The 19,499-nt window shown below is 41.3% G+C and overlaps 1 protein-coding gene across 2 annotated transcripts in view; it reads left to right on the top strand.

The window, feature by feature from the left end:
• Window positions 1–19,499, top strand: part of DSCAM (DS cell adhesion molecule) — a gene marked incomplete at both ends in the record, with an annotated part of 752,893 nt that overhangs the window by 669,436 nt on the left and 63,958 nt on the right. For both annotated transcript variants that reach the window (XM_082655382.1, XM_082655383.1), the window contains one exon: window positions 15,265–15,418. In XM_082655382.1, the coding sequence (XP_082511508.1) occupies window positions 15,265–15,418 (154 nt within the window). The remainder of the gene's footprint in view (window positions 1–15,264; window positions 15,419–19,499) is intronic.

Here is a 19,499-nt window from a genome sequence, read left to right as displayed (position 1 = left end):
CAGTTAGTCCAGTTTCAGAAGATAATGTTAGCCAGTTCCTGCACAAAGTAGAGCCCAGTAGATGCTGCTGAATGAGCAAATGAGACTCATAGCAACTACCTCTCCACAGTGGAGCCCACAACTCAGAATTAAGCAAGTCTTCTAGGAAGCAAAGAAAGTAGCCTCTACCAGGTCCAGACAACATTCAAGCCAAGGTAGCAGGTGTGTGTTTGCCTCCCAACCCTCCCTAGACTGCATTCCCTAAAGCTATAGTGGGGCTGAGGACAAGACAGAGTGGCTTTAGAGAACCACAAATATTCAGGAATCTCAAGTCAAAAAATGGTGCAATAACAGAATCAGGGAAGTAGTATCTAATGTGACCACCTGAATTTATAATGATGCTCATCATAATATTGATTGTTCCTCTCTCAGAAGTAACCATGGGCCTCCTGGTTGTAAAATTCCATTGCCTCTTAGGAAGAAGTAATGCTCTTCCTATTTTAAGTTGTAGCGTCACAAGCTATTATATAGTTATTTGTTTTTAAAATTTGTTTTTCTTAGCTTCCATTATCCTTTTATTCTTTCTCCTTTGTTCTCCCTCTCCCTCAACACCCCACCCTTAAAGGTAGGCATTTTTCAATACTCTACCTTCTTTTCATATTCTTTACTATCTCCCTGAATAATTGAATCTATTCTCATAATTTAACCATTATCTGAAGTTAAGGGGTTCAAAATGTTTATCTCTAACCCTGACAATCTTAGAGAACCAATCAGTCCTATATTGTCAACTTCCTACTATCCATGTCTTCTTGGAGACCCCACCACATCCAACATGTCCAGAACCAAATTCATTCTTGCCCCCCCTTCTGTTCCTGTTTCTCAACTAAGCTAATCATTACCTTTGACTAAGCTAATCATTACCTTAGACAAAGCTAAGCCTTAGATTAACTTTGACTCCTGTTCTCCCTTTCCACTCATTATCTGATTTGTTTCCAAATCATTTCTTCATTTACACAGCAAATTTCTGTAGAGGGCTACCTTGTGCCAAGGGCTGAGCCAGAGTTGGAGGTGTATTAGTCAGGAGAAGCTGAGTTATGCTGTGTAACAAGCATGCCTAAAAATATCAATTTCCACCAATAACAGCTTTATTTTTCTTTCACATTCATGTTCATTGTGAGTTGGTGGTAGCTCTGATCCATGTTATCTTCACTCCAGGAAGGACCCATATGGGTTTTATGGCAGAGGGAAATAAATCTCTGGAGAGTCTGACATAGGCATTAAATGCTCCAGCACAAATCAATGGCTAGAATCCATCACATAGCCTCACTCAACCACAAGGGAACCAGGAATACAATCTGAACACATACTGAGAAAACAGGCAAACCAGAATGTTTGGAGAACAACTCTAATATAACCAAGGGACTGCAATGACAAAGGATAGAGTGTCTTTCTTTGAGAAGTTCCTAGTTCTAGGGAGGGCAGAAAATACTAGAGATGGTCACTGCTCTGTGTGGCGTGGCAAATGACACAACAGTGGCATGGACAGCACTGGATGACACAGGAGTCAGGTAGGAGGGTGTCACTCAAATAATCAGGTCAGAGACTGTTACTTAGGACATATATACAGCCCTGGCTTGCAGGAGGGGAAGAATTGTACCTGATGAGAGGGTTTTATGACCAAGGGAAATAGCACCTGCAGAGTGACATTGTGTCATGAAGAGTCTTTCTCCACAACATCTTTCTAATCCTCTCCCTTCCTTTCACTCCCACCACCGTTGCCTTGGTTCAAGTCCTTGCTTGGGAAACCAAACTACCCATATCCATTCCCTTCCACTGTCTGCATCACTGTCATAATTATTCTTCCAAATTCTTTGTCCGATCATGTCATGCCCTTGTGCAAATTTCTTGGATAACTTCTCCCTTTTTACCTAAAAAATGTTCAGAATTCTCAAGATGACATGTGCAGATTTCCATAACCCAGCTCCAATGGCTGTCTCCTATTCTACTAACCTTCCTCCATCCAAAATCTAAGCCACACTGTGTCTCCTGTGTGTGTGTGTGTTGTGTGTGTGTATTGTGTGTGTGTATTAGGTCCTCCTCCTCCTTGTCTTTTCCCTCTCATCCTCCCATGTAATAATGTTTATTCTTAAGGCTCAACTTATTTATTCTAACATTGTTGAGCACTTGCCATATTCTAGCTGCTCTGTGTTAAATGCTTTATGCTTATAGTTTCCAAACTTGTTTTTTCATGACTCACAATCGGAAATATATTTCATGATCACACTCCAGTACACACACACAGCAAAAGCCTTGTAAACAAAACTTCACTTACTACACATGATGCACTCTGATATTTTCTGTTATATTGGATTTTTTTCTCTTCTTTTATTTTTTAAATGATTTCCAGGCCCACTAAATTGCTTCTATGGACCACATTTTTAAAAATACTGCTTTCATCAGTTAATTCTGATGATTACCTTATGCAAGAGGGGTTGTTTTTATTCTCTTCTCTGTACTGGTGCTGACATGGAGACTGTGCAGCCTGCCCAGGACCACGCAGCTTAGCAAGGTAAAGACAGGGTCTGTAGCCCACAGGGGTCTGAGCTCAGGAACCAGGCTCTTCACCCTAACAGCCTACTGCCTTCCCCGGGGAAGCTGGCCCCATCTCGCCTCAGCATCCCCAGCACTGATTTTTAACCTCTCTTTGATGTAACCATAATCTCTTGCATCACTTTTGGAGGGGGGCATAGCTGAGCCCCCGCAGTGGCACGTCAGTTTCTTAAGTACAGGAACCACAGTTAGTTACTATTATACCTTTGGAAACCCCGGTATTATGGTGACATAGTAGATGTTCAGCAAATGCTATATTGAATTAAATTTTATGGATGATGGCTATGAGTCAACCAATAGAGGTTAAACTGTATAATGAAGTTTCTACTTAATAAGGCAGGAAAAGTGTGTTATATACTTTGGGATGCTTTCCATCCCCTAAGGATTTAGATAAAATGCCTGTGCTTTTGAATCACTGACATGGAAATCATTCTGCCACAGTTCCAGCTAAATGACTTATTGCTGGACCTCTTTATTCTGTAATGGCAAAGCTGTAAATTATGGAGTTGCCAAAGGTCATCCAAAGAATACACAGTCATGTTTCACATACATATACGCAATTAATCACATGTCAGCAGATCTTTTTTGGGCACCTCTGTGTGACAGGCATGCATTAGGCTCTCTATGCTCTTGAGATTAACTGAGCTCTACTCTAGCACTCAGCATCGTATCATATGACTGGGAGAAATCTAGAAAAGTTTCCTTGAGACAGACCTACAGCTAAGCATATGAAAACCAACTCTGGTTTTATAAAATTTCTGGGGAAGTATCAATATATTCTTGAACTTCCTTAGAAATATCTCAGTATTTCATGGCCAGTTCTGATGCAATATGTTCTAAATCTGCTTTAAATTTTTTGTGCTGCAATTTACATATATTTATTAGACTCCAACTCTTTGGGGGAGTGAGGGGAAGTACATGCTATCTTTTATAATCTAGTTCTTTAAAAAGATGAAGAACAATAATCTAGTTCTTTATCTATCCTCAATGAACCAGCCAATAACTGCTCAATATTTCTGTTAAGTCCATATTTTAATTTTTTTTAAATCATCATCTGTGGTGCTTCAGTATCATTGGGCATAAAGTGAAGCTGTCCAGTTGCTATAATAGGTCAAAATGCAGGTGACCCCTATGCTAAGGTTGGGAGAAAGCTTGGCCTTTAAAATCCTGAGCCCGATTTTGGACTTTATTGAACAAAGGGAAGCAGAATCATTTATTCAAATGGAATTTCTGTACAGAAACAAGCCCTAAAAATCACCCTTCAAGCCCAGTCTCACAAGATTGCCTGCTCAACTTTGCAGATAAATTGCCAATACACATTCTGGCTTTGAACTGCCATTCATTCTGACTAGACAGCGGTGTAAACTTCTCCACTGCTTCCAAAGTAGCCACAGATGAAAATGCCCTTTTTTTTTTTTTTTTTTTTGGAATACGCGGGTCTCTCACTGTTGTGGCCTCTCCCGTTGCAGAGCACAGGCTCTGGACGCGCAGGCTCAGCAGCCATGGCTCACAGGCCTAGCCGCTCCGCGGCATGTGGGATCCTCCCGGACCGGGGCACGAACCCGTGTCCCCTGCATCGGCAGGCGGACTCTCAACCACTGCGCCACCAGGGAAGCCCAAAAATGCCCTTTTGATCAACTAGCTTTTGGAGTTTTTGGAAGAGTCCAGCTTTGAAAACATATCATCTTTTTGACTTGGTCTGATACAGACATGGGGTACTATTTAAGGAAATAAATGGCTTCAGATCGTTTTCAATTAAGAAGTAAGAATGGCTATTTTTTTCCCAAAACTATATATTATACCTCTATTACATTTATTACCTAGAACAGCCTTTCTCACAATTTCTTTCTTATATTGTGAGAAGTTATGTAATGCTAAACCAGTTCTTTTGTGCAAAATTTGTTGAATAGCTGATAGCAATCAAGTTAAATTAATAAAGCCTTTTTACAGAGAGATCATTTGTATGGCAGATGGTATGACAACAGGGAAAGGATAAGACAAAACTGTGCTAAATGGAGGTGATTTTGTTTGAAAGAGAGTGGGAAATATAAGCATCCTGTAATGTCAGTCTGTCTATTGGGACAATGCCCTGATTCTAAACAATAGCATGGAGAAACTAGTTTCTTTCATGCCTTTTCTGCATATCAACTTTAATTCACTTGCAGAACATTATAACAATAATTTTTATATTTGGGAGACCCAAATTAAAATATTTTATATTTGGAAGTCTTTCTTAAAAGTAGCCCATAGCCATTTATATAATAGCCGATAGAGTGATCTTGGTACAGTACAGAGGAAACCACCAAAATTGACTAAGATAAAACAAGTAGCTTTAATATGCTATTATTTCTATGAGAGCTGGCCATCTTAGTCTATTTCATTAGGAAGATCTTTGTGCTGTATTATCTTCTTCTAGAGATGAAAATAATGAAATAAAATGGAAATCAGATCAAAATGTATTATACATAGAAATCTTAAAAGAGGTAAATCTTAAATTGATCCAGCTAACTGTTTATTCTTCATGTAACTGAGGCTCCTTCTCTGCCACTAAACAGAAAGATTTTACATGCTCTGAAAGAGTCATTGCCCTATAATTAAAAGAGCTATCATTTTGTTTATTCTGCTTTGGAGGTTTTTTTAATCACTGCTGTGAACATTCTATCTCTGAAATCATAGCATTCAATTTTTTAAAAAAAATAGGATGTTAATAATTAGATGTTAAAACTTTTTCAAGTACCATATTTCTTTGATAGAATTAGTGTTTCATTAAAAACTTACTTGAAATTTTTTAAAGTGGAATTCTGTTTATATCCATCAGAAATGCTGAATAATTTGATCTGAGCAGCCTGTGACTCCATAGTCATCCTCTACACGTATTTTTCTGTTGTGCTCAAATAAATTATAGGTCATTATTAAAGTCACTAAGACAACAGACATTTCCTCAGTCCATTCCAAAGAGTGGTTAGTGGGTCCCGACCCTGCAACGTTCTAGCCTAGGATCCCTGGGGGATAAGTGGAGGGCGGAGGGTGAGGCAAGGCCCACTCAGAGAGCCTGAAGCATCCATGGGGGAGTGATGGTAAGAACATACAAGATTATAATCCAAAGGGCACTCTAGGATTGACCCCATACTAGGACACAAAGCAAGCCTCAACATATTTAAGAGTATGGGAATTATTTCAAACATCTTTTCTGACCACACAGGCATGTAATTAGAAATCAACCACAGAAAAGAAATGAGAAAAAAACGATTACATGGAGACTAATCCAAAGGGCAATAATGATAAGGACCCTAAGGGACATATAAACAAAGGGAAAATATAACACCTGATTGAGGGGATTAAAGAAGGCTTTACAAGTCCATCTGTTCAGCTAAATAGTGTAAGAGATTTGAAAATGGATTCAGCCACTATTGGGTAAACATCCAGTTTTATAGAAATTACTAAAGAGCATTTAAAGTAGCTCATTGTGGCTAATTTTATCTTATTTACTGGTTAAAAAGTATCTTAGACATGAAAGGAAAAACAATACACCAGCATCCCAAGACAATAATTCTGGAGTGAAAGTAGGACTGGAAGATGCTGTTCCTCGCCTTTTCATGGGGTGATATTAAAGCACTAGGATAAGACTAACCTAAGCAACCTTCACATCATTTTGAGGAGGATACTATTGAGTTCCTCAGAAATGCATGACTCCACCCCCCAGACCTAAAGCCATAACACAGAAAGGCAGAACACTGGAAATGTGAGCTCTCTGGCTTGGGTGTCGAAAGGTGAATATCGTTAGCTGTATTTTCCACTCTGGGTACAATTTTAGGGAGGCAAGCATGTCAGAAGCCTTGTAAAAACTTGCTATAAATTTTTTTTTAAAACAAATGCATGAAGTTCCCATTTATTTTCCTAGGCATTTTACAAATGTGAATTCATGTCCTTGGCTATGACAGGGATAGTTTTAGGAAGGGAATTCAAATGATTTTATTTCTAGATTTTAGTAGGAATTTGTCAGTTGCCTTATTTTAATTTTTCCTCCGTTTGCCAAACCATGGTTATAACTCCTTCCTTGACGAGCAAACTTACCTTATAATCTATACAATGGAATTGAATTCAATAAATGTCTATGAATTCAAACTCAGCAACTATTTATGAGCTTTTATTATTACTAGGCATGGTATTAAGAGCATCTGCACAGCCCAAAGGAAAGATCTGTAGTCCAGCGAGCTTGTATGACTGGCCCCAGATGTCCTGTACCTGGTGTCAAGCCTCATCGTACACATATTTCTAATCACATCAGCCTCCACACTTCCAGTGCAATGGTGTTGGCAATACCCCAACTACCTCCCAGAGCAAAGACCCATGAACATTTGATTTGAAGTACGATATTTAGCTCAATAGATAAACTACTTACACATTTTATAATTTAAGTGTGTGTCTTGAAAGAATACCGAAGTCTTCCCTCAAGAAAACTATGGACTGTCCCTGTTCCGTGACACCAGCTAAAGAGAACAACCCTGTTCTTCTTATTCAACAATCTCTGATGGACCAAGAAATACATAACTCGGCTGCCACTTGGAGGATTGCAACTGAAGAGTGATTAATTAACAATCAATGTCAGTTAACTCTGGATTCTGATAGAATCAGCATGTTTAAATACTTTTTAGATGAGAATGAACAACCTTTTCTCAAATGGCTAACAGGAATTTATGATGGGCGCAGAACATTGGCCACCCCAATCCACAAATGCCCTGTCTGCTCCATCATGCTGGCACTGACCAGAATTAGAAATGAGCTGTGGGGCAGAATTTCCCATCAAGAACCAAGCATACACAAGTCATATACCTGGCATCAGAGCTTTCTTCATGTTGCTTGGTTTTGTATTCCCACAGGTCATGAAGTAACACAAGCCTTCCCTTAAAACAAAGGTTTAGCCCAACTATAGTAATCCATTCAAGCTTAATTCATATTGTAGGAATAATAAAATCTTCTAGAATGGCTAATATCTCTGTCCTGACTCTGAAAATGATGAGACTAGAGAGTTAAAGATCTACCAGAAGAAAATTAAATATTTAGATATTTAAATATAGAGAAAAGTGTCTTTCTCCCCCTCCCCATAAATTTCTCCTTTTGACAAATTTGATTCATTCATCCCTGAGAAACTACACTGGGAGTTTGTCTTTCTTTATGCTACCATTTCCTATCTTGTTGCCCTTAGAGTGTAGCTCTGCTTTGTTATTTTCTATTCTATTTTCCATTCTATCCCTCCATGCTCATTTAATGCTTCAAAGCCTTTGAAGGATCAGCCTAGCTGAAGTATCAGGAAAAATCCAGAAGTAAAATCAATCCCTCTCACTGAGGATTCCCAGTATTGGGGAGGTAATATCACACAATGGAATGCAGGTAGAAATTGGCAAGTCAGTTTAAACATGATTCAATCCTTGTGTTGGAAAATCTGGTATCCAATAAAAAGAAAATTAAGGAAATGTAAATATAATCAATGCTATTATACATCATATAGAATTTTAAGGAAAATGTTCCATAAGGAAGTAATACTCATCCTCCCTCTTTCCCAGAACAAACATGTTTGGCTGAGCATTGAGAAGGGCTTAAACAAATAGATTTGCTTCACTACCCTGAATGGGTTTCTGATTAACCTTTTTCCCATTTAGCTCTTTTTCTCTTACCTGTTGCCACCTCTTGAATTTGTTAGCAGTGGTTGAATTTTGCACCATCTATGGATAAGTAATGCTGTTTAAAATAAATATTATATAATTTTCAGTACCCCCCTCTATTGGAGACATCTCATACCTGCGGGCATCCCTCTGGAGACAGCTAGCCTTGCTCTCCCTCACAGCGTCCACGTGTGAGCATCCTTAACCAAGCACCTGCAAGTGACAGCTAGTCCTAGCACAGCCTTCTCTGCTTTCGTGAGCAGGGCTAGCCTTTAACCTTCTCAAATGTGACTCACCTCTCTCTACGGTGAGTTCAAAGGCCCCTACCGCCCATAGGTGGGAATGTACACAGACATCTCTCAACAAAAATATCCTATTCTTGACTCAGCTTCTTACGGGACCCAGAGATAAGTGACGGTCGGAACATTAGAATCAGAAATCCCTGCATAGGTGGTCTCACATTTTTGTAAGGAAAGAAAGTACTGGCATCTTTGGGACTATTCTCACCTCTTAAGGACACTGCTAAAACTTCATGATAACAGGAAAAGTCACATTTAATATCCAGTTACATATATAACAAAGAAAACGAATCAACTCTTCAATTATTTAAATTGTTCAGTCAATTTTCTTCTTGCCCTGCTACTGAGACCAAAAAACTGGTGCCCAATTTTATGGCAGTCATCAGGGGAGCATAGTGGCAGCACCAGTGCAACCAATTTTCCCAAATAACCAGTAGGAACCCCTGAATAGCTTGACTCTAATTTTCTATCCTAATCCTTAGAGAAAGGTCATTCCAACTGGGGGAAGTTTTTATAAATAAACCTCTTTTACTTCAACTTTTGGTTAGTCTTCTCTGTAAATGGTGAAACAGATATTGTTGCATAAGAAATCATAGTTTTATTGATTTTAGCTATGCTTCAGGTAATTTTCAGGTATGTTTCAGGTAAAAACTAACTAAATAAGGGCCAATTGTAGCTTATAGACAGGATAGTGATTGAGCTTTAACTAAGGACTCTGCACTCTTCATGGAAAATTTTGTAAATATATTTTAAAGCTCTGTTGAAGCTGAATGTTCAGTAAGCGCAATTGTTATAATTTGCACATCATAAGCTTTGTAAAATTAATTTGGCAACAACATTGCCTTCGAACATTACAGAACACAAGTACACATAGTCTTGGGATTGTCTTCTTGGTTTTCCAGGAAACAAGTCAAATTCCCTCTGAACTTCTAAAGGAATTAATGTTCCCCATGATTTTCTATCACGGAGTCAGGCTGGTATGCATAAGGGGATGGGGGTTGGGTGGCTAAAGTGGGGCAAGTGGAGTACAGATGCACAGATGCACCCTAGCACGTATGCACATCTGAGCACTCTGTGCAAGGGTCCCATAGTCTCCCTTTAATCATCTGCACTAGGTATCTGTATGTTAAATATTTGACAATGGGAAATTCTCTGACATTATATTTTGTTGAGAGAGCATACATAGGTTTTATGACAATGAGGAGGTATATTAACACTTGTGTCCCCTGTTTAATTGCAGAGCTGGGGCTGCAGCTTATGCAGCCTCGTGACCTACATGAGGTTTACTTTACAGCTCACAAGGGTAAAAGTAAGCTCTTCACGTGTTTGATTGCTTGCAATTGGCAGCATGGGGTGTGAGGAAGCAGCATTGGACTTGAATCAGAAGCCCTGAGCTTGAGTCTCTGATCACCCTTGTCTGGCACAGTGACCTCAGTGAGTCAGTTACTCTGGACTTTAGTTTCCCTACAATATGGATAGGCTGAGAATTTTCCAGATCTTTAAGTTCTAGTTCCTTTTGGGTTACCAATTCCTTCTTCAATTTATGTCTCTCTTCTCAACTTTACTACCACTGTCAGTAGGAACCAACACTTTGTTAAGACATCTCCTCTGCTAAACATCCAATTTCATCACTTGCAGGTTCTACCTTCCACAAAATACTAGAACATGACCACAATTCAGCCAGGTTCTTTGCCACTTTGTAACAAGGATTGCCTTTTCTCCGTTGTCCAATAACATGTTCCTGATTTCCATCTGAGACCTCACTAAAATGGCCTTTACCATCCGCATTTCTACCAGCATTCTGCTCATTATTATTTGCGTATTCTCTAAGAAGACTGAGACTTTTCCCTCAGCTCTCCTCTTTTCTTTCTGAGCTCTCACCAGAATCACCTTTGGCGAACACCTCATGGCAATCTCAGCTTGTTCTATCATCAGCCTCAAAACTCCTCCAGCCTCTACCCATTTCAAAGCCACTTCCACATGTTTCGGTATTTATTACAGCAGCACCCCATTTCTCAGTACTAATTTCTGTGTTTGTCTGCCTGGACTGCTATTTTGTTATTAAGTTCAGAGATGTTTAGGATTGTTGTGTCCTCTTGATGAATTGATCCCTTTATCATTATAAAATTACTTTCTTTATCACTGGTAATATTCTCTGCCCATAAATCTACTTTGTCTGATACTAATATAGCCATTGTAACTTTCTTTTGATTGGTGTTAGCCTGGGATAGATTTTCTGTCCTTTTATTTTTGACCTACTTGTATTTTTATATTTGAAAAGCATTTTTTGTTGGCAGCATATAGTTAGGTATTACTTTTATATCCAGTCTCAAAATCTCTGCTTTTAATTAGGATTTTAGATCATTTACACTTAAAATAATTATAGGTATATCGACGTAGGTTTAAATCTATAATCTTGCTACTTTTTTATAGTCCTATTTGTTTCCTCCTTACTCCTTTTTAGACTTCTTTGGATCAACTGAATATTTTTTATAATTCTATTTTATTTTCTGTTGTCTCATTAGTTTTATTTTACTCTTATTTTGTAACTTTAGTGGTTTCTTTGGGATTAATGCATATCCCTTTTCATTCTACATTCAAGTGATATTATGTACTTCACGTACAGTTTGAGAGCCTTACAGTACCATGCTTCCATTTTTTTTCCCTTCCTAATATTTGTGCAATTGTTTTCATACATTTTACTTTTATATATTTTATGGACCCCACACTATATTTTTATTATCTTTTAATTATCAATTATCTTTTAATGAGATGTAAATAATAAAAGATCATATGTATTTATTTACATTGTTACCATTTCTGGTATGTTACATTCCTTTGTGTAAGCTTATATTTCTACCTGGTATCATTTTTCTTCTGCCTGAAGAACTTTCTTTAACATTTCTTGTAGTGTGGCTCTGCCGATGATTAATTCTTTCAGCTTTTTCTATATTTGAAAAAGTCTTTTACTCTCTTTCATTTTAAAATATGTTTGTTGAATATAGAATTCTAGGTTGACTTTTTTCTTTCAAAACTTTGAAACTGTTGTTCCACTGTCTTCCTACTTGGTGTCTTAGTCAGCATGGGCTGTTATGACAAAAATGCCATAGATTGGGTGCTTTTAAGCAACAGAGGCTTATTTCTCACAGTTCTGAAGGCTAGAAATCTGAGATTATGGTACCATCATGGTAGGTAAGAGCCCTCTTCCCGGTTGCAGATTCCTCATTGTATCCTTACATGGCAGAAGGGGGCAAGGGAGGTCTCTTGGGCCTCTTTTATAAGGGTGCTGATCCCATGGGTGCCCTTCACCTCCCAAAAGCCACACCTTGGGAGTGTGGTTTCAGTATATGAATTTAGGGGGGACATTCAGACTATAGCACTTGGATTGTTTTTGACAAGAAGTCTGAGACATCTTTATTTTTGTGCCTGCATATATAATATGTCTTTTCTCTGGCTACTTGTAAGATTTTCTCCCTATCACTGGTTTTGAGCAATTTGATTATGATGTGCTTTGGTGTGGTTTTCTTCATATTTTTGTGGCTGGGTTTTATTGAGATTTTTGGTTTTCTGGGTTTATAGTTTTCATCAAATTTGGAAAATTTTCAGCCACTATTTCTTCAAATGTTTTTTCTATCCTGCCTCTTTTAGTGATTCCAATTACACGTATGTTAAGCTGCTTGATGTTGTTCCGTAGCTCACGAATGCTGTGTTAAATTTTGTATTCTCTTTTATCTCTGTGTTCCACCTATTAATATATCTTCAAGTTCACTAACCTTTTTTTTTTTCCTGCAAGATCTCATCTGCTAATAATCTAATCCAGTGTATTTTTCATCTCACATATTGTAATTTCATCTCAAGTTTGACTTAGGTCTTTTTATATCATTCATGTATCTATTTAGATTTTTTAATATCTGGTTATAATACAATTATAATAACAGTTTTAATGCCCTTGTCTGCTAAATCTAATATCTGTGTCAATTATGGGTCAATTTTTTTTTTTTTTTTTTTTGGTGGTACGTGGGCCTCTCACTGCTGTGGCCTCTCCTGTTGCAGAGCACAGGCTCCAGACACGCAGGCTCAGCAGCATGGCTCACGGGCCCAGCCACTCCGCGGCATGTGGGATCTTCCTGGACCGGGGCACGAACCCGCGTCCCCTGCATTGGCAGGCGGACTCTCAACCACTGCGCCACCAGGGAAGCCCTATGAGTCAATTTTGATTGATTAAATTTTATTTTTTTCACGAGTCCTTTTTTCTTATTTGTTTCTTTGCATTTCTGGATTTTTTTTTTTTTTTTTTTTTGCCTCTGAGTCCTTGTGGGATTTATTTTTATTATTATTATTATTATTATTATTATTATTATTATTATTATTACTATTATTCAAACAGAAATTCACAAAAATTATAATCATCCTTGTGGAATTTTTTATAGCAGCTTTTTAAAAATTTATTTTATTGAAGTATAGTTGATTTAAAGTGTTGTGTTTGCTGGGTCATATGGTAGTACAGAGTGAAGTAAGTCAGAAAGAGAAAAACAAATACCATATGCTAACATATATGGAATCTAAACAAAAAAAAGGTTCTGAAGAACCTAGGGGCAGGGAGGAATAAAGACGCAGACATAGAGAATGGACTTGAGGACACGGGGACGGGGGGAAGGGGGGAAGGGTAAGCTGGGACGAAGTGAGAGAGTGGCATGGACATATATACACTACCAAATGTAAAAGAGATAGCTAGTGGGAAGCAGCCACATAGCACAGGGAGATCAGCTCGGTGCTTTGTGTCCACCTAGAGGGGTGGAACAGGGAGGGTGGGAGGGAGACGCAAGAGGGAGGGGATGTGGGGATATATGTATATGTATAGCTGATTCATTTTGTTATACAACAGGAACTAACACAACAGTGTAAAGCAATTATACTCCAATAAAGATGTTAAAAAAGGTGTTAATTTCTGCTGTACAGCAAAGTGATTCAGTTATACATATATATATTATTTTTCATATTCTTTTCCATTATGGTTTATCACAGGATATTGAATATAGTTCCCTTTTTGTTTATCCATTCTATATATACTAGTTTGCATCTGCTAATCCCCAACTCCCAATCCATCCCTCCCCCACACCCCTCTCCCTTGGCAACCACCAAATCTGTTCTCTATGTCTGTGAGTCTGTTTCATAGATAAGTTCACATGTGTCCTATTTTTAGATTCCACATATGATATCAATCATATGGTATTTGTCTTTCTCTTTCTGACTTACTTCACTTAGTATGATAATCTCTAGCTCCATCCATTATAATAGCTTTTATGAGTTATAATTCACATACCATGAAATTCATGCTTTGAGAGTATACAATTCAGTGGCTTTTAGAATATTCAGAGAGTTGCACGATCCCCATCATTATCTAATTTTAGAACATTCATAATCCCCCCCAGAAAAACCCATACCCAATAGCAATCTATCCCCGGTCCTCCTCTCTCCCACCCTGCCCCTGGCAACCACTAATCTACTTTCTGTCTCTGGGGATTTGCCTATTCTGGACATTTCATACAAGGTAACCATAAGTGTATAGTTTCTTGTGATTGGCTTCTTTCACTTAGTATAATGTTTTCAAGACCCATCCAAGTTAAGCATGTATTGGTACTTCATTTTTTCTTTTGCTGAATAATCCTCCATTGTTTGGATGCAAAACATTTTATCTGTTCACAAGTTGCTAGATAGTTGGGTTATTCATATCTAGAAAATTTTTATTGAATGCCAACATTGTGACTTTTACCTTACAGGGTACTGGATATTTTTATTCCTGTAAAATTTTTGACTTTTATTCTTAGATGCAGTTCAGTTCCTTGATGACAGTTTGATCTTTATGAATCTTGCGTTTAATATTTGTTAGGCGATACCAGTATGGTGTTCAGTCTAGGGCTAATTATTCCCCACCACCAAGGTAAGACCCTTAGGCACTATGTCCAATGGTCCCATGGATCTCGAGGGCTTCCAGTCTGGCTGGTGGGAGCAGGCACTATTCCCAGCCCTGCGTGAAAGCTGAGCACCGGGACGTCCAATCCTTTCAGGTGATTCTTTCCCTGGCCTCAGATAGTTTCTCCTCATGCACACATCTGCTCAGCTGAAGACCCAGTGGGACTCTCTTCAGATTCTCCATGTAGCTGTCTTCCCGGTGCTCTGTCTTGGGGACTCCAGCCCCCTTCCAGGCTCTCAGCTCTGTCTCCTTGACTCAGGGAGGCTGCTGGACTCTTCCTGGGTTCCCTTCTCTGTGCCATGGCCTGGCAACTCTCACAAAAATGTAGCAACCCTGCAACTGTTGGCCTCACCTCATTTATTTCCCATATTTCAGGGAGATGATCACTCTCCTTCATTACCTGATGTGCAATGCCTTTGAAGTTGTTTCCTATATTTTGTGTGTTCTTTGGTTGTCTCGGGTAGAATGGTCCATCTGGTTCTTGTTATTCCACCCCAGCACAAAACAGCCGTGCCATGACCCATAATGTAAAGGGTTAAATTACTCATTGGTGGCTGTCATAGCTGCTGCATAGACAAATTCAGACTATGTAGATATTGCAGATCCAGCCTTTTAGAGAGGGATGAGAGGTGGCTTTTGTTTCTTATAACAGATAATGTGTTAATAAGCATTCCTTTAGGAGATCCATTTGTGCCATTGGCCTCCTTGAATGTGGGAACATTTATGTCTCCTCTCACAGGTGATCAGCGAGTTTGAAGCCTCTCCTGACTCATTTTCCTACAGAATTCCTAACCTGAGTCGGAATCGGCAGTACAGCGTCTGGGTGGTGGCCGTGACCTCAGCCGGGAGAGGCAACAGCAGTGAAATCATCACAGTGGAGCCAGTAGCTAAAGGTATGCCACCCATTATGGTAAGGGCCTCATTGCCTGTGACTGTTCGACTGGTTTTAAGTCACTATTCTCTCTGAAATAAAGCTTAAAATGCCCTAAAGATCAAGTAAACCAGAATACCATGTGTTATCACATTTCAGCCCAAGAAATAGATTTGCTGCTAGCTGGCACTGGGCTTTTGTGCAAATCAGGAAAGCATCCTCCTAAGGATGAGTGGCTTTACAACTTCCAGTGCCTTGAGGGAAATTAGGAAAAAGAGCCCCCATTCACCCCTTTGGGTAGGTGAAAATCACTGCATAACAGCTTCCCAAGCAAGTTCTAGTATCTTCAAAATCAGGTCTGGTGCTTCTTAAAGAGAAATGTCTATGTTTTGGTCTATGGAATTTAGAGCCCTATGAATGTAAGACAATCATTAGTTCTTCTTCTATTCATGAAATGCTGTATACAAAGACCTTAAGGAACAAAAGGACGTTTGTCTTAGGAAGAAAAAGTTCCTAAAACTGAATATAATATCTTCACGTTGAAATGTTAAATCTGGCCCTAAAAAGCACGTATAGACACAGAATTATTCCACTTATTCTACTTCTGGTCATTGCTAGCATGTGGCGGTTAGAGTCCCCCTAAATTCGCCCTTGTCATGAATAAATGCATTTACCTCACAATTCCAGGCCGGTAGGAGTTGTCCCGGGTTTGGGAATACGCCACATTGGCAGTTTATTACTCATAAGGCTTCTACGTGCCTGAAAGAGAAAATAAACATTCCAAGATTCCAACTTGCCCTCTAAGAGTGCTTGATAACGTGCTGGTAATGTGACAGCTAAGGAAGAGGCAGAATAAAGTGGTGAAGGAAAAAGAGAGTGGTGTCACATTGTGAACATACGTTCAAATAGGAAATAAGTGTATTGTTGGTGAGGAATATAAATGGTGGATTTTTTTTGTCTCTTGTACTGTTTGATCATAATATCCAGCCACCCCCAACATACACTTTCTAACGCTTAGAAAACAGTGATTATCAAAGGGCATCAGGACTGTGGGATTTAAAACAAAGAAATGCAACATATGATGTAGGGTTAGAGATAGCCTCACCTCTTCTGTACTCTTGTTCATTCAATGTTACGTCTCCAGACCCAGCCAGGAATGGCTTGGCTAAGGTAGAGGGCAAACAACTGGAAAGTGGCTACTTCCACGGGAATAGGACTTGTCTGGGGGTATTGGGTGCCATTTGGTCATTTAATAAATCATTTTGAGCGCTTAGTGTATGTCAGGCATTATGCTAGCAGTACAGGGGTGATTTTGTCAAGGGAGCCTGACTGCTGTAGCAAAAAATCCTGTAAGTGTCAGTGACTTAACCTGATAACCCAGACCAAAACAGATGTTTCTGGACTGGGTGGCTTTCCTGGGTGGCTCATTCCACATGGTGACTCAGGGATCCTGGCCTCTTCCACCTTGTGATTTGAGATCCTGGGTCCTTTATTTCCAGCCATGTAGATGGAGAAAGAGAGCATGGAGTCTCATAAAGAAGGTTTTCACCGGCCAGATGTGGACGTGTTTACTTCATTTTTACCCATATTCCATTGTATAGAATGAAACATGGGTCGCACCTAATTTCAGAGCAGAGCTTGGAGATGAAGCCAGGCTGAATGTCCAGAATGAAAAGGAAACAGGGTGCGGTGAGCACACAGGAGTCTCTTCTAAGGATTAGAAGAGATGTGTTTACTCTCTGCCCTCGTGGAGCTCAAAATCGGGTGGGGACACAATAAACAAAGCAACACAAATATACATGTATAATTGCAAACGTCAATAAATGCTTTAGAGAACCCACTTTGGAACAGACCCCACTTAGAGCCTTGGCCACCCAAGGACAAGTAAATGCAGTTACGTGGCAAGGGAAGAAGATGCGTCCCAGTGTTCAAAGGCCTCCAGTCTAGGAAGAGTTACGTGTGTCGGAGGTCTGGATGCTGGACCCGTGGGTCTGGGGAGGGGGCAGTGGTCTCAGGAGAGCCGGGGGGAAGGCAAAGGCCTGGCGGGGCTGGGCCTTCAAGGCTGTGTTAAGGATTTCAGACTCGACTCTAAGCAAAATGGAAAGACACTGTGGAGTCTGAGCCAGAGGAGGGACGTGATCCTATCTTTGTGTGTGCACGTGGATTAAGATGTCTTCTTAGAACAGCTTTAGGTTTACGGAGAAATTGTGATGCTAGTAAATAGAGTTGTGCACTTCACATCAGGTTTCTCCATCGCTGACATCTTCCATCAGTAGGTGTACTCGTGACAACTAATGGCAGGTGTGTTTGAAGACCATGCTGATGTCTATATCCTGAGTGGATCACAGGGAGGTAAAGGTGGGAAACACAGGAGGCCAGACAGGAGCCCGAGCAGCCAGGCAGTGTGGCCTGGGCTAGCGTGGTAGCAGAGGGGCCTGAAAGGTGTGTCCTGGGTGTAGAAGTGATGGGACTCAGTGGACGATATGCGGGGGACAGGGGGAGAGCCGGAACGAACAAGCAAATCTAGCGCGCGTTGTTGTAGGTGGTGGTGTCATGTACTGGAGAGGATGACCGTGGAGGAAGGGGTTTGTGAGGCAGGTGAAAGGATGTGGGGACATTTTGGACACATCCAGTCTGATGTGACTGAGAGCCATCCACTGGAGATCCTGTGCCATTGGGCGAGTCCTGACTCTTCAGAGACATCTGGCAGGAGGCAGAGAAGGAGTGGGGTTGGCACCCAGGCACCCCTCACACCTGGGCTGGGGAGAGCCCACCTGGACCACAGAGGGAGGCGCAGAGTCAGGTCCAGGGGTAGCTGGAAGCACATGTCGGCTTGCCCTGGGGAGGGAGAGGCCCGGGAGCTGGCAAAGAAGAGGGTGTCAGGCCAGACAGGCAGGGGCAGGACCAGGAGGGCGACGTCGGGAATTCGGCAGAGATGCTGCTGCTGGGAGACCAAGGGAAGCAAGACTGGCAGTGCCCTTGGGTCTGGCCACACAGGGGACCTCAGGGACCTTCCAGAGAGCATTTGTGGTGGGGCTCGAGGACCGGGTGACAGGAGAAAGTGGATGGGAGGTGGGGCAGCAGAGGGACTGAGCAGAACATTCTCTAAACGTACATCACCAGGAAGAAGTGACAGGAAGGAGAAGCGGGAGCGAGGGCAGGGTCTCACCCCAGGCAAGACTCTGGTTTCTGAGGTTTACCGTGTCAGCTGCAGAGCACGCCGTGTGGCCGTGGGAAGACTCCGTGGACAGGGAGGGGTGGGTAATACAAGACAAGGAGCCAACGGCCGTGGGATGAGCTTTGGAGAAGGAAGCACAGGGGGTTTTGAGATCCAGGGGCAGGCAACGCAAAGCCCCCGGCTGGGGTCTTCCGGTTTCTGTATCAAGTATCAGGCAGTTTGGGGCTGTGAAGGAAGGACCAGAAGTTTGAGAAAAGAAGGGACAACAGGAAGTCATCATTGCAGAGAAGCGGGAGGAAACTTACTAACGAAACTGACACTGGCTGGGAGAGTGGAGAAGCCAGGTGAGGTTGGTGACTGTAAATCGACGGGGGTTCCCAGGTTCCCGGGTACGTGGATTTCTCCAGAAATGTTCAGCTTCTCATGCTTAAATGGGGTTCACCCAGAGTTAGGGTTGATCTCCATGGGTTTTCCAGAAAGGGGCTGAGCTAGGGAACACCTCCGGGGTGGAGCAGACATCCGGCTGGCAGGCACCACCCAGGAGCCCCAGACCCTGGCAAACCATAAACCGTAAGGGCCGGAAGGTCCAAGCTGGACAGACGGGGCCACCCGCAGGCTGAGGAAGCTGGTGCCGCTTGTTTTGCAGTTGTCGGAAGATAAAGGCGGGCTGGCAGCCGTGGCAGATCTGGGGGGTCCAAAAATCCAGGGTAAAGTTCAGGAAGAGGGGCTGCTGCTTTGGTGGAGGGAGCAGCAGAATGAAACCACACACCCAGTCCTGGGGGAACGGCATCCTGGGAAGGAGCCCAGGGCCGGGGCTGGGGCGTGGGCGGCAGACCCAGAGCACATGGCCCGTGGCTGGAGCAGCACAGGAGCTGGGAGGGGTGTCCAGGTTGCTCGTGGGCTACGGTTTCTCAACAGAATCACC

The sequence above is a fragment of the Grampus griseus genome (genome assembly GCF_964374135.1).
Source record: "Grampus griseus genome assembly, chromosome: 5".
Classification (NCBI taxonomy): domain Eukaryota; kingdom Metazoa; phylum Chordata; class Mammalia; order Artiodactyla; family Delphinidae; genus Grampus; species Grampus griseus.
Note: the sequence above shows the minus strand (reverse complement) of the source record. Positions and strands in the feature narration are given on the sequence as shown.